Source organism: Elaeis guineensis, chromosome 13 (assembly GCF_000442705.2).
Source record: "Elaeis guineensis isolate ETL-2024a chromosome 13, EG11, whole genome shotgun sequence".
Classification (NCBI taxonomy): Eukaryota; Viridiplantae; Streptophyta; class Magnoliopsida; order Arecales; family Arecaceae; genus Elaeis; species Elaeis guineensis.
The window spans coordinates 7,985,301-8,004,674 of record NC_026005.2 but is presented as its reverse complement, the minus strand read 5'-3'; the positions used below and the strand labels follow the sequence as shown (position 1 = coordinate 8,004,674).

The 19,374-nt window shown below is 37.5% G+C and overlaps 1 protein-coding gene across 1 annotated transcript; it reads left to right on the top strand.

The window, feature by feature from the left end:
- The first annotated feature begins 319 nt into the window (after positions 1 to 319).
- On the top strand, positions 320 to 11,373 carry LOC114912866 (uncharacterized). Its single transcript, XM_073247177.1, has 3 exons — positions 320 to 355; positions 2,940 to 3,071; positions 10,028 to 11,373. Exons 1-3 carry the CDS (start codon positions 320 to 322, stop codon positions 11,051 to 11,053), a joined length of 1,194 nt encoding a protein of 397 aa, XP_073103278.1. The 3' UTR covers positions 11,054 to 11,373.
- The last annotated feature ends 8,001 nt before the right edge of the window (positions 11,374 to 19,374 follow it).

Below are 19,374 nucleotides of genomic sequence, written 5' to 3'. Positions count from 1 at the left end.
GGGTCGGCCGGCGAAGGGGGTTGCAGGGTAGGGGTGGGCGGCTGGGGGCGACACGGGGGTGGAGAGAGGGCCATGGGTGGTTGGGGGCAACACGAGGCTGGGAAGAGGGTCGACTAGTGGAAGGGGTTGCAGGGGTGGGGGTGGGTGACTGGAGGCGACACGGAGGCGAGGATAGGGTCGGGGGGCGACCGGGGGTGACATGAGGGCGGGGAGGAGGCTGGGGAGGGGGTCGGCCGACGGAGGGGGTTGCAGGGGTGGGGGTGGGCGGCCAGGGATGACATAGGGGCAGGGATGGGGGCTGTGGGCGACCGGGGGTGACATGGGGCTGGGGAGAGGGTCGGCCAGGGAGAGATGGGTGACAGCGGAGAGGAAGGAAAGAGAGAAATGAAGAGAGAAAAAAAATAAAAAAATAAAATATTAAATAAATATTTTATTATTTGATTAATAAAAATAAAATATGGATCACGATCCAAATTGGATCAAGGTCGGGATCCGGGTCGAGATCCCAATTCAAGTTAGGATCTAGATCGAGATCTGATCAGGATCTGAGTTAGGATCCGGGTCGTGAGGGGTTAGAGAGGGTGGCGGCGCCATGCGGGGTGGGTTGCGAGGGGTGGGAGACGGCGGCGGTGCCACGGGAGCGGGGGTCGCAGAGCCAAGTCCAGGCAGCGTCGGGTGGGTGACGGCGCCAGCACCGTGGGAGCGGGGGCCGTAGGCGGTCGAGTTCGGAGCTCATTTAGGAGAAAAATATTTAAAATATATATATATATATTTAGATAAAAAATATTTTAAAAAATAAAAAATTATTTATTATTTTTAGATAAAAATATTTTAGAAAAATTAAAAAATAATCAGACCCTCAAAATTGAGTTTCGTGTTATTATTTTACGTTAATATTATTTTGCATGCTCAACTACTTATAGTTTATTTTATATTTATTGCATAAATTTTTTAGTATTACTACTGAAATTTATAATTTTTTTATTGTTCCACTAGCATAATGCACATTGCTTTTGCTTATTATAATTTAATTATTTTGTATGCTGTTTTGTATGCTTTTGCTTATTATAATTAAATATAAAAAATATTTTTATTTTAAAGAAAACTCTATTGAAATTTTTGATGAAAAAATTTTAATACATAATTACTCTGTTTTAATAAATTAAAAATCTATCTTTGAATGTATGTTCAGAGATGGTTGTTAAATTGTATTAAGCCGTAGATTCTCGTTCAAGAGTCGATCTTGATCGAAATCGACTCTTGGATATCCCATATTCAGATTTTTTTAAAAAAATAATAATCTTATTACTATTAATAGTTAATATTTTATTTTATTATGTGGTACTCAATAGTTATCTGTCCACTATTTTTTAGGTATATGGTGGATAGGGTGAGTAGGCATTATATTCACGTCATATACTTGAAGAATCATGAGAAGATGCTATCGAAATTTTTATAATAATGAAATAAAATATCGACTAATAACAATAATAAGATTTTTACTGTTTTGAAAGAGATAGGGCCATACCAATAGCAGAAGCATACGTAGCTACAGAGTGTGTCATGTTCTGCTCAATGTATCTTGACGATATCGAAACAAGATCAATCATACAAATCGTAATGCAGATCGTGAATGGGGTGATAACGAACCGATGCTGTCTATATTTAAACAAATGGTTCGATCTATTGGTGGAAAGAGATGTGAATTTATGAACGTGAACGAGCTATCCAAGACACACTTCTACGTTCTAAATAATTATGAAGAAATTAAAGATTTTATTGAGTAAGTATCATCTTAGTATACTGTTTAATATTCTAAATAATTTTTTTATGTCGATATAAAACTAAAAATTATGATTTGTTGTAGGAGCACAAGAGTATACTATGCAGAGAGAATAATACGGATGCTAATGATCGATATAGGAGAAAATTTATAAAATAGTTTGGTGATTTTGTAAGTTGCCCTAGTAATATGTTATTTTTAATAATTATAAAAATAATTATTTGAACCAACATAATTTTTTATATTATTGTGTAGATAAAATATAAGTATTTCAATAAAGAAGAGGATGTGACCGATGAGTTGTACGATTTAGCATATGGTTTCGATCGAAGGGTTAACCACTATGCATCCTGTATCATTGGAGGAATGAGATTTCACACTAGGGAGGTTGAGCTGCAACGACGGATCTAGAATAGTGGGATTGCTACAATAGGATATGAAGGAGAAAAAAAGATTGAATATTATGGTGTACTGATAGATATCATAGAATTGAAGTATGGGCCCAGTAATTCTGTATTCTTATTTCAATATGAATGGCGAGATATTAGTAATAAAAAGATCGATATTCATATCGATCCATATTTTATCAGTGTAAACTTTGCACGAACATGGTACCAAAATAAGCCGTATATATTAGCAACTCAAGCGAAACAAATAATATATTTGAAGGATCTAAAATATCGAGGTAATTAGTATGTCGTACAAAAAATAACGCCTAGAGGCGTATATGACATACCAACCCGATTAGAGATGGATAAAAATTCAGATTTACATGAAAAAGAAGCTTTTTAAGAGGAAGAACAAACATTAGTCGAGCTTTTTATTGATGAAGAATTTGTAATAGCTCCTTTAAATAGGGCTGATCTGCCGTCCAACAAAGTTGAAGCTGATTTTGTATTTAATCTTGATGAGTCAGAGAGTGATGATCAGTTCATAAATGATGATGAGATAGAAGATGATATATTAGTCGATTATTGTGATTCGGAGGAGAGCCTACACATCGAAGAAGATATGAATATTGATGAGTAGATCTATATTCTTTATTCAATCTTCTCTTGTAATAATGGTATGCGATATAATTCTATTCATTAGAATATAATTTATTTTTTACTATTATTGTTTAATATTATATTTATTTATATGTCAAGAATTACAGATATGGCACCAGGAGACAAACGACGATGTTCGTGTTCGCAGTCCTACCCCGGAGGCTGAGGCACCTTCACCGATTTCTACTGCCACACTAGCTCCGTCGTCAGAGGATCCTACACTGGCAGGTCCCAGTGAGGTAGATCCGAGTGAGGCGGATCCGAGTGGTATTATTAAATTTTTTATATAATAAAATTTAATTTTTTTATTTGGATAGCTATCATACTAATGATTTATTTATTGTTGTTTCAGGCCAGTCTCTACCAATGGTGAGGCGAGGATGAGGTCCATCAAAAAATTTTACTCTAGAACATTGGAGACGCGAGCACCTGGGATCGCATCTCCGTATTGAGATATCATCCGGCTATACCAGGCCCATTAGGAGATGGTACGAGCCATGGTAGATTAAGCTGGACATCATATGCCGCAGCTATGCCCCCGTGATGCTTTTCGATTGACGTCATGTTGTACGAGCTTAGAGAGAGATTTTTTATATCCAGTTATAGATAAAATAAATTATAATATGAATATTTAATTAGCACGGTATTCTTCTAATATTTGTTATTGACAGTGTGTATTTGATATTATTGATTTTGAGGAGAATCGCATGCGATGAGCTGTGGACACTCATTTATGTTTGTATTTCAAGGAGTATCGCCACCGCATCCATCAGTATTGGTATCATGTGATGCAGGATCATGGGATGGAGGCAACGCGGCAGTGACCCTATGACAACATCACTATGGATGATTGGACTCTCATATGCTAGCATTACGAGGATTCGACATATCAGATTACACATCTAAACTTTTTTTTTTTAAAGTTTAATGATTAAATTATTTATTCTTAAATTCAGTTTGTTATCTACTAATTTGACCGCTAACTATACAGAGACGATGTGTCCAAAATGCTGCGAATCAGGCAAGACAGACCGTATCGCATTGTGAGGGTTCGAGGTCATTCGCTCATCATATGGAGTCGATGATAAGTAATTTCTAATTAGTATATTTTAACTCTTTAACTATTTAATTTTTTTTTAATTAATTATTCTCAAATTATAAAAAAATACAGAGAGTGACGAGCTTCCTAATAGGATCGATATCTACTAGCAGACTCATCAGAGACGGTCAAAAGAGTGGACGACGAGGAGCTAGAAGCTTTTTATAATTTTTTTAATTATTTTTTATTCATAATTTAATTTTTAGTATAAAATTAAAATAGCTATAACTTTAATTTTCAGAATCGTATGATAGGCATCAGATCCCAACCTATCCCTGAGGGCTCGACCACATCCACAGATGACGAGATCTGTGATCAGATGCTTGGTACAAGATCCTGTTATGTTAGGGATCTAGGGCATGGGATCAGTGCTCCCTCATCCTCACACTCGCCTAAGGCTGACATCTATGCTGCCTGCAATGCTACTGATGGAGGTGCAAAGACAGGCTGAGCAGCGAACAGATTAGTTTAATGCATGCGTCGACGAGTACCAGTGGCTCCAGATCCAGATGATGGAGTGGATAGTGTAGATGGAGCAAATGATGCAGCTGATGAGGCAGTAGAAGATCGGTCCGAGCTCTTTCGAGTGCTCTCCTTCCCCAGTCTGTTCTCCTTCTGCAGATGCCGACACTTGATGATCTCTTTATATAGCTTTTTATTTTTATTTTAGATCTTTTATAATTTTAATTTAATATAATAAAATCATAGAATTTATTTATAAATTTATTATGCAAATTTTTTATTTTTATTTTTTATTTTTAATTGATATAAAATATTATAAATATAAATTAAATATATATATTCATAAATTATTTTAAAAAAAATATATATGTGTAAATTTTTAGCTACAGAATTATTTTTGACAGAATATTAGTTGCCAAAAAATATATTAGTGATGAAAAATTAGTCGTAAAATTTTTTTTAATAAATTTAAAAATATTAAAATTTTATATTAAATTAATAATGATGAAAATATTTTCATCATAAATAATTAATAATTTATTAATGATAAAAATTTACGTCAAAAATTATCATATTTGTGATGAAAAATTTACGTCACTAATATTTTTTTTAAATTTAATTTTTATAAAAATTTTTAATTAAATTAATAGCGATGAATGTGATTCATCGCTATTAATTATTTTTTAATTAGCAACGTAATATTTCATCGTAAATTATCATTTTTTATGACTAAAATTTTTCATCGTAAATAGTTTTCGAAAAAAAAATTTAACAATAAAATTTTTTTGTCAGTAATATCAATTATTGACGATGAAAATTTTTATTTATCATAAAAAATTATCAATGATGTCATTATTTGTAATGAAATATTAGCGATGATAATTTCATCGCTAATAACTATTATCGATGAAAATCCATTATTAGCGACGACTCTTTTGCATCGCTAATATCCTGTTCTGTTGTAGTAAAAATAATATATATTTGAATAAAATTATAATAAAAAAATATAATAAAAATATTCATTAAAATAAAAATAAAGCTAAAAAGGATACTAATATGCCTCGAAACCAATCAAAACTTAGTAGATTGACCAATCAAAGTATGTCATGAATCCTTTAACCCAACCAACTAGCTCTATCTGTGCGGCTAGTCTCAAGAGGTGCGAATGCCTATATCTATCCCCATCTAGTTACAATTGGCGTATGATAACGAACGATTATCATAACTATGATATATACGAGAATTGGCACACAAAAGAATCACCGCACTACATCTTCCAGAAATGTGAATGATTGTGCAAAATTACCAATCCATATGTTCCAATTATCCACAACAATAGGCACTGGCGTATGTTTCAAGTGCAGTCTGCCCAATGACGATTCTATCCAAGTCTTGATGAACATTGTTCATTAGCTAGGAAGGCATATTGAGATCTTTAGCCAACTCTCTCAATCTACACAACACTTCATTGAGCCCTCCAGCACACCAACCAACTCAATAGCCTGATCAGACTGGCTTTCAGCGGCAATATAAACTCAAAAAGATATATAAAATAGATAATACTCTATATAACTAGTTAGAATAAATATTAGAACTAAATACTACTAGTGTTCCTTTTTCATATATTCATTCATCACACCCAAACAATGAAATAAAAATGGTGATTCCCATTCCCTTTGTACTTTTCAATCCTATTCTTTTTGATTCCTACAATCTAAACATAGCGTAAAAATTTTTCAGTTCTTGAAAAACTTGTGAGTCAAGTACCACATGTGGCTTTGCTTGGCCATCAGTTTAGTCTCTGAAGGGCTTCCTTTGGTGCTTGGCTTTTGGCCTTAGCATAAGACATGGCATCTTTGGCTCGCATCACATATATTATTAAAGATTTTTCAAAGAAAGTAGGTTGGCTTCAATGGGCTAATGATTCAATGGGTATGGATTTGGTCAAGCTAGGTGGAAAATATTTTTGAGCATAAACTCAATCAAGCTTAGAAAAAATGGGCTTTGAAGCACATATACAATACACACAAAAAGTTCATCAGGCCTACAATCATTAACTTGGCAACTCCATAATCAACTGATCCAACATGTTTGTCTATAAATCCATGAGTTGCTTCGATTCTCCTTTGCCATGATTTATTTGCTTGCAATTTATAGTTACTTGTTTCATTCATCTTGATCAAATTATCATCTCTAATTTGCAAAAAATAAAAACTTATATTTTCTTTGGCTAGATGCTCTAAATTCTTTCAATACTAATGAAATATTCTCAAATATTTTTATTATACCCCAAACCTAACATTCAGATTGGCCATGGGATACAACCGCACACTCCCCAAGGTAAAGCCCTAGAGAATATGCAATGCCCAAAAATTCCTTAAGACCTCAATATCCATACAGACTAATGATCTTAATTTATAATGAAATATTTTTTATTAAAAAATAATAAAATTTATATAATTTATAAAATTTAATCATACGATTGATACTAACAATACTCTATTTATCTAATTATTCATCATGATCCCAATCATAGCCAAATACACACATCCTATAACTCTAAAAATAAAAAAGAAAGAAGGGAGATAGGCTTTACAACCCAGTAAAAATCTTCATACCAATACTAATATAATAATATGATTTGACATTAGCAAATAAATAATATCAAAGTGAAAATATAAATCATGAAATTTTATAACAAACATCCGGTATAGCTTAATACTAATATATGCAAAAGCACACATCATTTATCATCAAATATCTATATTATCCAAAAGTGAAATACCACTACATATATCATTAAGTAAAGCCTTTTTACTTAATAATGGTTTCATATGTCTCATTAACCAAATCCAAATCAATCAACAATTATCTTTAGGTTTTAGATTAACCACCATCATGCTCTAGCCCATGACTAGCAAACTCAAATATCATATTTCTATGCATAACGAGACTATCCACAATGCCATATTTCTATCCATGACAAGCTATCTATATTGCCATATTCTTGTCTATAATGGGCTATCCATATTATCATATTCCTGTTCGTGATGATGCTAGTCACAATTTAATATAAGTAGTCCAAATACCTCTTTATTAATCATCACTTTATTAAATCTCATCCAGGCCAATAAAATATAATATTATATTTTTTTTCAAGATTTCAAGCAGCCGGTATCATAGTCCAAACATCCGAAAAAGCCATCAATATTAGATACCAATATATAATATAGAAAATATAAGTAGTTATACCAACAATCACATATCCATAAAAATCAACTCAAAATCATGCAGTGTATAAATAAATATATATACTCTTACATATACTGACAATAAACTTTATCATAAGTATTTACTAGTCCATACCTAACATAATCAATTAATCCATATAAATCCAACTCACCTTTGATTTAGGAGCAGAATGTAAATCTCTTTACTCAACATCCTCTTGTCCAATTGAACATACTCCTATAGCACCGATCAATATCCTAAAAGATATAATAATTACAACTAATTGTAGGGCAAATCAATGACACATAAAGTAGGTAACAATATCTAATAGTCTGAATGGTTTAGATCGGATAACCAATGGATCATAAAATGAATTAGACCAGAGCAAGAAGGAAAGATAGGGTCATTAATGATAAGGTACAAAGATGCCCGATATTGATCGAATAGAACACAACATGCAATATGAGGCCACTCCAAAACCCTTTACTTGGATTCATGAGGGGTCTACCATCAAGTCCCATGAATTTCTCTTCCATAAATATCTTAATCCAACTTGAGAGAAAAACAGAAAGAAAGAAAGAAAGAGTGAAAGAGGAAAGAGAAAAAAGAGAGAGAAGAGAGGGAAAAGAGGAAGGGGAGAGAGAGGGAGAGAGAACCTCTCTCTCTCTTCTCCTCCTTCAAAACAGGGGTGATCTCATTCTTTTTTTTTTTTTTTTTTTGCTCCAACCAAGATTAAGGGCCTACGACGAGGAGTGGTGGCAGCCTAAAATGGGACTCGATTGTGGCAAAGTGAACAACGATGATGGACGGTAATTAACAATAGTGGATAGAAAAATGAAGGAATAGGGGAGACCTTGTTCTCTACCAAATTTGGCAATTTACTGTCTTAAATCAATGCAAAGACGATGGCCCATCAACTAGAAAAGAAAGAAAAGAGAAACTAAAGCCATTATCTTAACTCCGATGAGATATATATCTGGCTGAATCTAGTAGTGAAATCTCCACACAATCATTATAGAAAAAGGCTCGAATCGAGATATTTCCAAAAAAGATGCTAAAGAAGAGAAAACGTGACTCTTTTAATAGCCAAAAGCGATAGCTCTAGAAGGAAGTTTGGCACCGACGAGCCTGCTGCTTTTAATACTCAGAGGAGGAAGACAGCTGGTCGAAGTTTTTTTCTCCTCACTACATATAGGGTTCATGTGTGTTGAACCCACATTAGGCCGACAAGCTCAAAAGGAATCGAAATTGGTGTTTGGACCAAACCTAGTTCATCTAGGATACCGGGCCAATGGGCCATAAAATCTTTCTTCTTTTAACTCAGGAGAAATTCTTTGTACAACTCCTATGGTGTAAAAAATCCGATGTGAGGTGCATCATCTCGTCCGATTGGATCACATAGTCACCGCTTTCCAACGTGTATTTAATGTTCGCAGTTTTATTTTTTTCGTTGAAATTTTAAATGATAAAATTACTCTTCCTTTTTGAAAAAATTATGACATTCTGTGCCAATATTATGACATTCTGTATTAAAATTATAACTTCCTATACATAATGTCATAATTCTTTATAGGATGTTATAAAAAGAGAAAGAAATTTTCGTCATTAAAAAATTTATATAAAATTTTTCAATGATAAAAATGCCCTTACTAAAATTATTTTTTGATCATCTTTTTTTCCCCTACTAAATTGGTTCCTCCATTGATATTTACTACTATAGATGGGTGGGCACAAGCAGAGTACTTTCAGTAAAAATAGGAGCCTTGTTGTCCCTCAGGGATCGATGCTTGCGATCTTGACGTGGGATGTGGAAATGGTTTCTGATCCTACTGGTTCTTGAGGGGTGCTCGGGGTGACGTATTCACCCGACTCGGAGTCTCCCCTCGAACGTGGTAGGGAGAGGATTATGCTTATTGCTTTTTGAATCGAACATTTACTCAGTCGTCCAAAGGAGATTGCTACGTCGCCCCGCCCGCAACCCCACCCCATTTTATTACTCAAAAAATAAAGAAAAAAAAGCAGGAGCCTTGTCAGCACTTTCCACTATTATACCCACTCTAATAATCCCATTTTTATTACTCAAAAAGAAAAAAAGCAGGAGCCTTGTTAGCACTTTCCACTGTTATACCCACTCTAATAAGAAATCTAAATAAATTCTAAACTTTTGAGCCACTTTCCCGTGCCCGGGGTTTATCATCCGTGCCCAATAAACCAGGCCACTTCCCAGAAGTAAACGCGTCTCAGCGTTCGCTCTCCCTCACAGATGCCTCCAATCACAGCCATTAAACATTGATTAAACGGTCGTGACCTGACCTGACCACCTCATAAGGAAACCCCATCAATCAATCTATATCACTAAAATTTTGACAAATATCTACCTTCTCCCTTTTATTATTTTTCCAGTCCCGAGTACCCCATTCGCCGGATGCACCTCCCTCATTTACCGCACCAAATTTGGCTTCAGATTCTGCGGGGTCCTTGAGAAGGGAAAAACAACCTTCTCTCACCAGCTGGCACTGCCATCCCCCTTCCCCATATCTCCTCCCCACCCAGCCCCTCCCTGAATCCACCCTTCAAACCCCAACTCCTTGCTTTCTCACCATCCCCTCTCCAATGCTCTCATCTCTCCTCTTTAGGAAGAAGAGAGACACCACCACCACCACCACTACCTTGATGCTGTCCCCCGCCATCACCACTGAGCCTCTGGGCCTCAAGACGATCGCCGTCGGAAGCCTCGACAACCCGCGACCACCGAATTGCGTCAAGCGAAGCTTCGTAGCCTCTCCGTCTCCTTCATCATCCCCTTCGTCGTCAAGCAGCGATAGACCTGAAGATAAGGTGGCGGAGGAGGAGGAGGAGGACGAGGAGGTTGATGACGTCGAGAACGAAGAAGATGATGAGAGGGATGCATGCTGGGCCACGTACGGGAAGCGGGGCCACCGCCTTCGCCGGTTCCCGCCACCCATCCCGTTGCTCGCGAGGACCGCCAACTTGTCGTGCCACATGCCATGGGTCCTGAAGCGCACCTACAAGGAAGACGGAAGCCTCGTGCTCAAAGAGGTCAGAGTCAAGCACCATGAGTACTTCCGCGCTTGCCGAGAGAACGGCCGGCTCACGCTGCAACTCGTCGAATTGGATGACGACTCCCCCTTGTTCATGTCATGGCCGAAACGCGTGGAGGGGATCAACAGGGTGAGAGAGTCGGACGAAGATTGCCAACCATCAGCATCGCTGCAATCCTCCATGTTATCATCATCACCATCATCATATCTTCAAGCTACGAGTCCAAACATCATGGAAGCCAAATTGCAGAAGATTAAGGATGGGATTAGAGTAAGGGACGTGGATGTGCCGAGAGTGCAGCCGAGGTTTGAGATGCCATCTATGATGATGATATCTCCTTCAATGCCTGAGCCGGTGCATGCCTGAGCTTGTGCGTGGAATGGAGCGTATGGAGACCGCTGCGCACCAGATGCCGATAAGTAGTGTGAGAATGGTTCATGGCCGGAGTGTAATTTTGAAGGATTAAATCCTTGAGATTTGATTTGGTGTACTTGCTTTAGTGCTTTCAGTTCATGGGTCAGGGTTGAAGGGTTATAGATCTCCCTTAAATGGTCCATATGTTGGTAAAAGAATTTCTAATAGAGAAAAATCTTTGCCATATTTTGTTAATTAGTCGGTTTCTTCTTCCTATGTTCTTCGGCGTTTGTTGTGTACGTGTAACTACAGTTCTTTGTTTTCTGGATAACGTTGAGGGGATTGGGTAGTCATAATTGCAGAACTTTGTTCTTTTTTTTTTTTCTTTTTTTTTTTTTTTTTTTGAATTTGTTTTCTACTATGGAATGGTTATAAGTTAAGGGGAATTGGTCGTCACAATTGATGAATATATTCCTTTATTTTTTTGAATCGTTTTTTGCTTTGAGAAGATACAGTGTCTATGAGATGAGATATATTGTTCATATTCACCAGCATTTTTTTTTATCATTTATTTAATATGATTCTTCAAATTTCAAATTCCTTTTCAAGAAATAACTTCATTTTACTAATTTGCATTGACATATTTTGAAGCTTTTATAGAATATTTTAAGGAGCCAATCTGTTATAAGAAATGCATCATAATTGATATTACAAATTTATCCATATATAAATTGCCGATAGTTCCAATTCTAGACTTTTAGGGAAACTCTTTAACAATATTCTGCATACCTGCAATTTAATGCATCCTTGCTGTCTGATCGGAACGTTCTAAAACGTGTAATTTGGATGATGGATGTCTTCTCCTATGCACAATTTATTTTTGCTTCAGAAATTGTGCCGTTAATATTGCCTACGTATGTTAGCGTTAAAAGTTTGGTTTGACACTTTCCAAGGCTGTGGCTTTTTCAACATAAATGCGGTTTGCTGTCCTTCACGAGTGCAACTGTCCTGATCATGATTAAGCTGCCAGGTGGTGCTTATTCTAGAAAGGACAATAACACTTACCCAAGAAATCTTTTCATGGCTAAAAAATATTTAGAAAAAAAATTAACATGTGAATTTTGAAAGGGAAATAAGAATGCTTAGGTCAACCATGCAAACTTACATCAAAGAAAGGGATGTTTGTGGTTTGCGAATTAGAGAGATCCAATCCTCAATCCCAAACCACTACGTGATACATGGATGGTCAAGAATCAGGAAAATGAAACTATTGGAATCTGTTTGGAGAATTCCATAGGATTAGACTGAATTTCCAATCCAAACTCTATAAAAAAATTTTTTTTTTTTTTTCCTAACAGCTAATATGGATAGAATTTGGGTTAAGATTAGGTTAGATTTTTTAAAAAATATAATAAGCACTAGATGATGATACCATTACTATTTCAATCCTAATCATATTTGAGTTTTCCTCCAACAAAAAAAAATGATCAATGCTATAGGTGCCTGTTGCTGCAGATTTCCAAAGTTAGATTGAGATTAGTAGACCGAGCTGAGCTAAGATCGATATGGCTACTGAAGCTCCTAAATTGAAGACTGGATTTGCAAAGAAGTCTCGTTGTCAAAATCTTTTCGATGAAGATCCTCTGACACTCAAATCAAATTAAAATCTAAAAATAGTAGAAGAGAAGAGTGAAAAAATGAGAATGCTTGAGGGACTTCGAGAGACTTACTTCAGAGATTCCTGCCTCCCTCTATTTATATATGTAGGACGTCGGTATTCGTTTCCATAATGAGCGGCAATCGTTCTTGCGACAATTGCATCTGTAGTGATTACGCGTTGTGGTTAGCACATGACGAAAATAGGTTGTAATGGTTAGCGAGGTTGCCCAATGATTTTCGGATACCTCTTCTATGCGATACTAGTCACGATAGTGATTATCGGAGTATTAGCTACCAAGAATTTTGGATTAGTACGATCATGATTTCAAATAATCATCGATGATTGAGATAACTTATTTGGCCCTGCTGAGCTAAATCCTCCTTAGTAAAGATCAAGATCAATCGAAATATCCTCCATATCAATTACCTCCTACTTCAAAGTCTGAGCTTATTTTTTAAGGTTGGATGAAGAGAGTTGAGGTGTCTGTCTAACTGAAGTCAGTCATAAGCCGAGTTGAATTTTTTGAAAATTGTAATTAATGTATCTCGAAAAATTAACTCATGCATTAACTCCAAATGTGATAGATTTAGTAATCCACGGAAGCTCATCTAGGCTATCTCTGAATCAACAAGTGGCCTGATCTAAGCATAGTAGATGAATCATCATCTCATTCTGCATCATTTGTGATATTGAGATGCCGCATGGCGAAACCATGGGAGTCCAAATGAAGTGTCAGATTGGAGCCATCCATTTATCTATAAATAGGGATCTCCCCTTCATTTATTTTTCACTTTAACCTCACCATGGGGGCAAGCACTGTTGCTTAGGTGATTTTCAACTGATCTTAAGCGAACTTCTGGGGATTTTGATGCTTCTCTGGTGACTTTCTTCAGCATTTTATGATGACTTTAATTAGATTGGTCTCGACCCCAAAGTCCCCATCTTTCTAATTGCTTGGGTTTCTCTGACCTCTACTTTGAACTTTAATCTAGATATTGACCCTCACCCCTTCGTTGTTTTCTATTTTCATTAGATTCCCTTTACTTTTCTTTTGTGTCATTGCTCATCCTTAGCCAAACTACCAAGGATGAGGGTAGTCGAGCTCTCTATGGAGAGCCGGTATCTGACCACGAGCTGCCCCAAGGTCGTCAAGCCCCACCATGGGCCCATGAATTGTCCTTCAAGGATTTGAAGGTCAGGACTGAGGTCATCTTCGATCTATGATGCATGGCATCCGTCCTCGCTGTGAGGATCTAAAGGTAATCTACCTTCAATATCACATTCCTCCTAAGTCCCACTCGAAGCTCGCTGTTTTAGAGGGTCATGTGACCAACCCTCCCCCAAGTCAGTTGGAACTACGTGAGGAGACCTTTAAAGATGGCTGAAAGCTTTCTTTTTATCTTTCTTTGATTCAACTTTTCAAACATATTTCTTTAGTGCCAACCCTCCTTGTTCTGAACTCATGGAGGCTTATAATTGCTTTTTCTCTCTCTATTTTCTCCTTGAGGTTAAATCCACTATATATCTTTTTCAAACTTGCTTCACATTAAAGAAGCACCTGTTGAAAAGAAATTAGTGATATATCTCACCTCAGAAGGGATACCGTCTTATTCAAGATGCCCATTCTTCCCTCCATAGATGGAAGGAGAGATTTTTTTTTGCACATACTAAGCAATTTTGGAGGTTTGACACCTTGTATGGATGATCTTAAAAATTGATAAACCGAGCTCCAGGGTTATTGAACACTAACCATGAATCTTTGAAAATTCTATTTGGGCATAGTTTTTTGTCCCTAAATGAGCTGTTGTCTAAGTATATCTCATTTAACGTTGGTTTAAGTCCTACCGACACCCAAGGTAACATCTTCTTAAGTGTTTTTCTTTGATATTATTTGGCTTTCTCATCTTCTGACTTATTTTCTTCAGTTTTACAGCAATGAGGTACAACGAGTTAGAGATGCTCTATAGAGCAAAATAAAAGAAGAAGAAAACCATCGCTAGTTAACCATCATCTAAGTAGGCTCGCACTGAGCTCATGATAGCTCGGCCAGCCCTAAGACTAGCTAGATGTTCTAGCTAAGGGACCAGTTCGAGAAGAGTGGAAGCAAACCTCGAGGTGCAGGTTGTCAGTCCAATCCAAATGCTTCCCCCTAGTGCCAGGCTGCCGACGCATGCTTCTTCTTTATCAACTCTCCAAGGCAATAGGTCACCTTGCCAGATGACATTCCTAGCCAAACCATCCAATCTAGCTCCTGAATTGACTCCTACCAAAGTGACATAGGAGTTTTATGATCTGAAGTGGGGTGTCAAGGCTTCTAACTTGGGTCTCAAGAACTACAAGGTTGTTTAGGATTTGTTTTAGGTGATCATGCTATCATTCGACTAGGAGCTTATGAGGACATAGGGCTCTGAATTCCACATAATCGATGCATATGACATGCTTGGATAAGTATCCCCAAACTTCATCCCTTTGGTCTTATCTCTGAGCTCCCTTGTCTTTAATCTTTTGATTTGACTTACTTTTTATTTTCTCCTCAGCATGTCTATCATTTAAATTACTTCATTAAGGCACTAAAGAAGATGAAGTCAGCCACCGACAAGGCTAAGAAGAAGGCCAAGGTGACTAAAAAGAAAGTGGCAATGCTCAAGAAGGAGCTATTGGTAATCGAGGAGAAGACAAAGATGGTCCTCATCGAAGCCAGTAGGGATCTACAAGCTTACAAGGGTAGGGCAAAAGTAGCTGAGGACAGAGTTGCTAAGGTAAAGGTCGACTGCTCAAGTCACCAAGGTCTAGAGGGAAGAGATCGCCAAGTTGAAGGAGGAGTTCTACAAGGCTGAGGAGAAGGGGGTTGAGGCATACTTTGCCTCAAGTCAGCATTGAGCTGTTCTGGTTGAGTTCAGTTCCGACTTGTATCTATAGGGGCTCACCAACTACCGAGCCAAGGTAGAGAAGCTCTTTCCGATCTGGACCTTGGCACCTTGGATGATGATGATGACGACTTTTCTCCAACCAAGGATGCTTTGCCAGCTACCGAGGATGTGTCCACCATGCTTGTCGACGATATTGTCATTGTGCCAGCCGACTATGCTACCCGACTCCTAGGCCTTGGTGGCCTTTCTCTTTTTATGTCAAACTTTTTTGTAGTTTGTGCTTGGCCTAGCCAAGCTAATTTTGTAGTCAGCAAAGCAGACCTTATGTAAACACTTTCCTTTTTAATGATACGAAAGTTTCTTTCAAAGTGCTTGGTATGTTTGGATTCTTGTATGTTCTTATCTTTTATTTATTTTCTTCAACTCATAGCTTGACAATTCTTTTAGTTAAGTTAGGCGCATACTAAGCCTAACTTTAGTTAGGTCTTTCTTGCCAACACAAGGATCATCCTAGGAGTTCCCTATCTGCATTATCTCCCACTCGAGTGGCTAAAGTTCAACTTCAGCTCTATTTGCTTTTGAGTGAACTCGACATTGAAAATACCGATTTTGTACCAAGGTGTCTCTATGGGAGCAGTTGGTTCTCCCAAATAGTTTAGGTTGGGGTCTTACGTGATTCTAGGTTATTCCTTTTTTCCCATAGGTCGGTGTTTGCTAACTATAGTATCCATTAATCTTAAGTTAAATTTTGACTTGAAACACTTACATAAAAGAGATGGAAATAATTTTATTGAACCTAAAGTACCAATATCATTACTGATAGTAAGCTCATAGATTTTTTGAGTTCTAGATCTCAGATATTGAGGTGCCATCCAGATACTGAAGTCGATATATTTCAAGCCGTGTGATCTCATCGACTTGATAAGACCCTTTCTAGTTCAGTGAGAGCTTTTTTTGTTCTCTATGTTGGAATACTTCAATTCTTCCTAAAATGAGGTTGTCAACCCTGAATATCTTCCTTTTGACTCGTGAGTTGTAGTACCAAACGATCCTTTATTTGTACACCACCATCCACATCTAAACTCACTCCTTATCTCCTCTAGTAGATCTAGGTTTGCTCAAAGATGCTCTGAATTGTTTTGCTTATTGAAGTTTTCGACCCAAGGTGAAGGAAGCCCAACCTCAAGTGGGTTGACAGCTTTTGTTTTGAAAGTAGGGGTGCAATCGAGCTGAACCAAATCGAGTAGTTGAAAGTTCAAGCTCGACACAATTCAGAATATTCGAACTCGAAACTTGACTCGAGATCGATCAAGTCTCAATACCGAATCTCGAGCTCGGCTTGATGAAAAATAAGTAAATCTTGAGATCGACTCAATTTGTCTTGAATATCAACGAAGCCAAACTCGAGCTCGAGTTCGAGCTCAAAATTGAGTCCTATACTACTAATAATATATATATTTATATTAATATATATTATAATAAATATATATAAACTTGAGTAGGCTTGTGAGTTTTCGAGTCGAGTATCCTACAACTTGAGCTCAATTTAAAAAATTATTTGAGCTATTCGAGCTCGATAATAACCGAGTCAAGTTGAGCTCAGGCTAGAGTTGAGCTTGAGTAGCTCGCGAGCATCTTGACTCATTTGCAGTCCTATCTGAAAGTGAGGTTGAAGAACATATCTTAGATTGAAATTCGCTGCATAGTTTGGTATGCCCAAAATAAGCTATAGAGTTCTTTCGTCCATAAGCTCCTAGCTCGGTCTAATTTAGCCTTCAAAGCTTACAGAAAGGTTCGGTTGGTCACCCCAATTTCTCCATTGATCCGTAGGTGGCCTACCAAGGTAAAGCCATGTATAATGCCAAACTTGCTATAAAACTCCTTGAACCGAGTATTATCTAACTACCATCTATTGTCTATGATGATGACTAGAAGTCATCTAAGCCAGTAGATAATAGCTTTTCAAATGAAGTCACAAACCTTTTGCTTGGAGATCCGAGCTAATAGTTTGGTTTTAATTTATTTTATAAAGTAATCGATGGCAACAAACAGAAATTTTCATTGTCCTGATGCTAAGGAAAGTGGTCTAAGGATGTCCATTCTCAGATTATCTTCACCTCCCGAGCCCCAGCCACCTCCTCACCGACGTCACCGCCTCTTTGCATCCCTATTTTCTCCTCATCCAGATTAGCCCGAGACCTGTCTCGAAATCTCGAAGTTGGGCATGGAGCGGGCTTGGGCCTGAGAACGAGGCCCTAAGGCTGGGCTCGGGCTTGAAAAATGGTTCCAATTCCTTGGGCTGAGCTTAGTCCAGCCCGTCCGATGAGCAGATCTGTATCTAATTCCACAAATATGAAAATAGCCCATAAATTAATTATAGGCCGACCAATAATTGGTACATAAAATGAATTGACATGCCACCTTCAGGACTACGGAAAATATCAATCTCCAAGTGGTTGTTTGTTGTGTGACTTGAAGAAGCTCTTCCTGGATGGAAATTTGCCAAGAGGTGGTCCAACACAAACTCTTCTAAAGCCCCTTCCCACGGTTGCATGATACTAGTCTTGGATACATGCAACTAAACGTGCTCTTGTACGGACGGCTAGGAACAAAGCGTTAATTGTTGTGATAATAGATTTATAGGCTTGCGTCCACCCTGCTGGGGATTGCAATTAGACCTGATCATGGGCTTGGATTGGGCCTAGGGAATCTCAAAGTTTACATGGGCCCGGCCTAAAGCTCCATTAAAAATGAATAAAGTTTATGTCCAAGACTCAGTCCACGATCAGTTGCATTGCATTTGGGACCCTCTTGAGATCCAAAAGAAAGCGGTGCAATTCATATAACCTGCAGATATATCGGTAGAAGAAGATTTAGTAGTGCCAAGTGGAGACGGTCCCTCAAAGCTAAACGCATCTATTTTCAAAGTCGGCATTGTAAGAGCAGAGACTGTGATTTACTTGATTTTTTTTTTTTTTGACAAAAAATTTACTTAGATACTATTCTATGTGATTGTGGATTTTTGTGAATCAATCCCGGGGATAATGGCCTGGGTTGTGTACCTGATTTCAGTTTGATGGTCTGTTGTGATTATGAAGTATTCTGGATTAGCCTAGCTATCTCAGACCCCATCTATCTCCACCCTTATGATCTTTGTTCGTGCCAAGTCCAGAGACCAAAACTAGCATTTTGGGAATGGATGGAAGAGTTAATTCTCATAATTGTGGAATATGATAGTCAGACTTGTTCGGCTTAACGACGGTCAAAGAGCCTGAGAGGTTCTTCTGAAGAACAAAAGAGTGATTAGATTTTTTTGTCGCTCGGGCAGTTGAGTGGGCAGCATCAATTATATGATCCTTATGCCCAAATCATGTTAGGATAAACCAGTAATATTTTGGTTGAATCTCCTACTGGATTTATAGATTGAGAAGTCCATTGGAGCATGGCTTACATCTATCTAATATACTTCAGCCCAAATTTTATATCAAGGAAAGAAAAAACCTCTATGGATATTTTTCTTTTTCTTTCTCCAGACCAGCAAGTCTATAAGACAGGATTTAGATGGGGATCTTTAGAAGATGCTGAGATGAGTGGATCAACAGGTCTGATTTATTCAAGATATTCCTAAAGGAATATCCACAAGCCTTGAATGATTTGGGGTCTAAATTTGGGGGGAGGTCCAGACCTAAAGGAATATCCAGCTGTGACCATCACCCGCTCATCCTTCCCTCCTTCCGGGCCCTCTTTTTCTCATTGGACCAAGAGAAGTTGGTTTATTATTATTCAAGTTTTTGGGTTGGCCA

What these genes read in the sequence shown, in the direction of transcription:
- LOC114912866 (XM_073247177.1), top strand. Translation starts at nt 320, where the DNA reads ATGGGGCTGGGGAGAGGGTCGGCCAGGGAGAGATGG. An exon ending in GGTCGGCCAGGGAGAGATGG is followed by an intron (nt 356 to 2,939) that starts GTGACAGCGGAG and finishes CAAGAATTACAG; the next exon opens with ATATGGCACCAGGAGACAAA. An exon ending in CACTGGCAGGTCCCAGTGAG is followed by an intron (nt 3,072 to 10,027) that starts GTAGATCCGAGT and finishes TTATTTTTCCAG; the next exon opens with TCCCGAGTACCCCATTCGCC.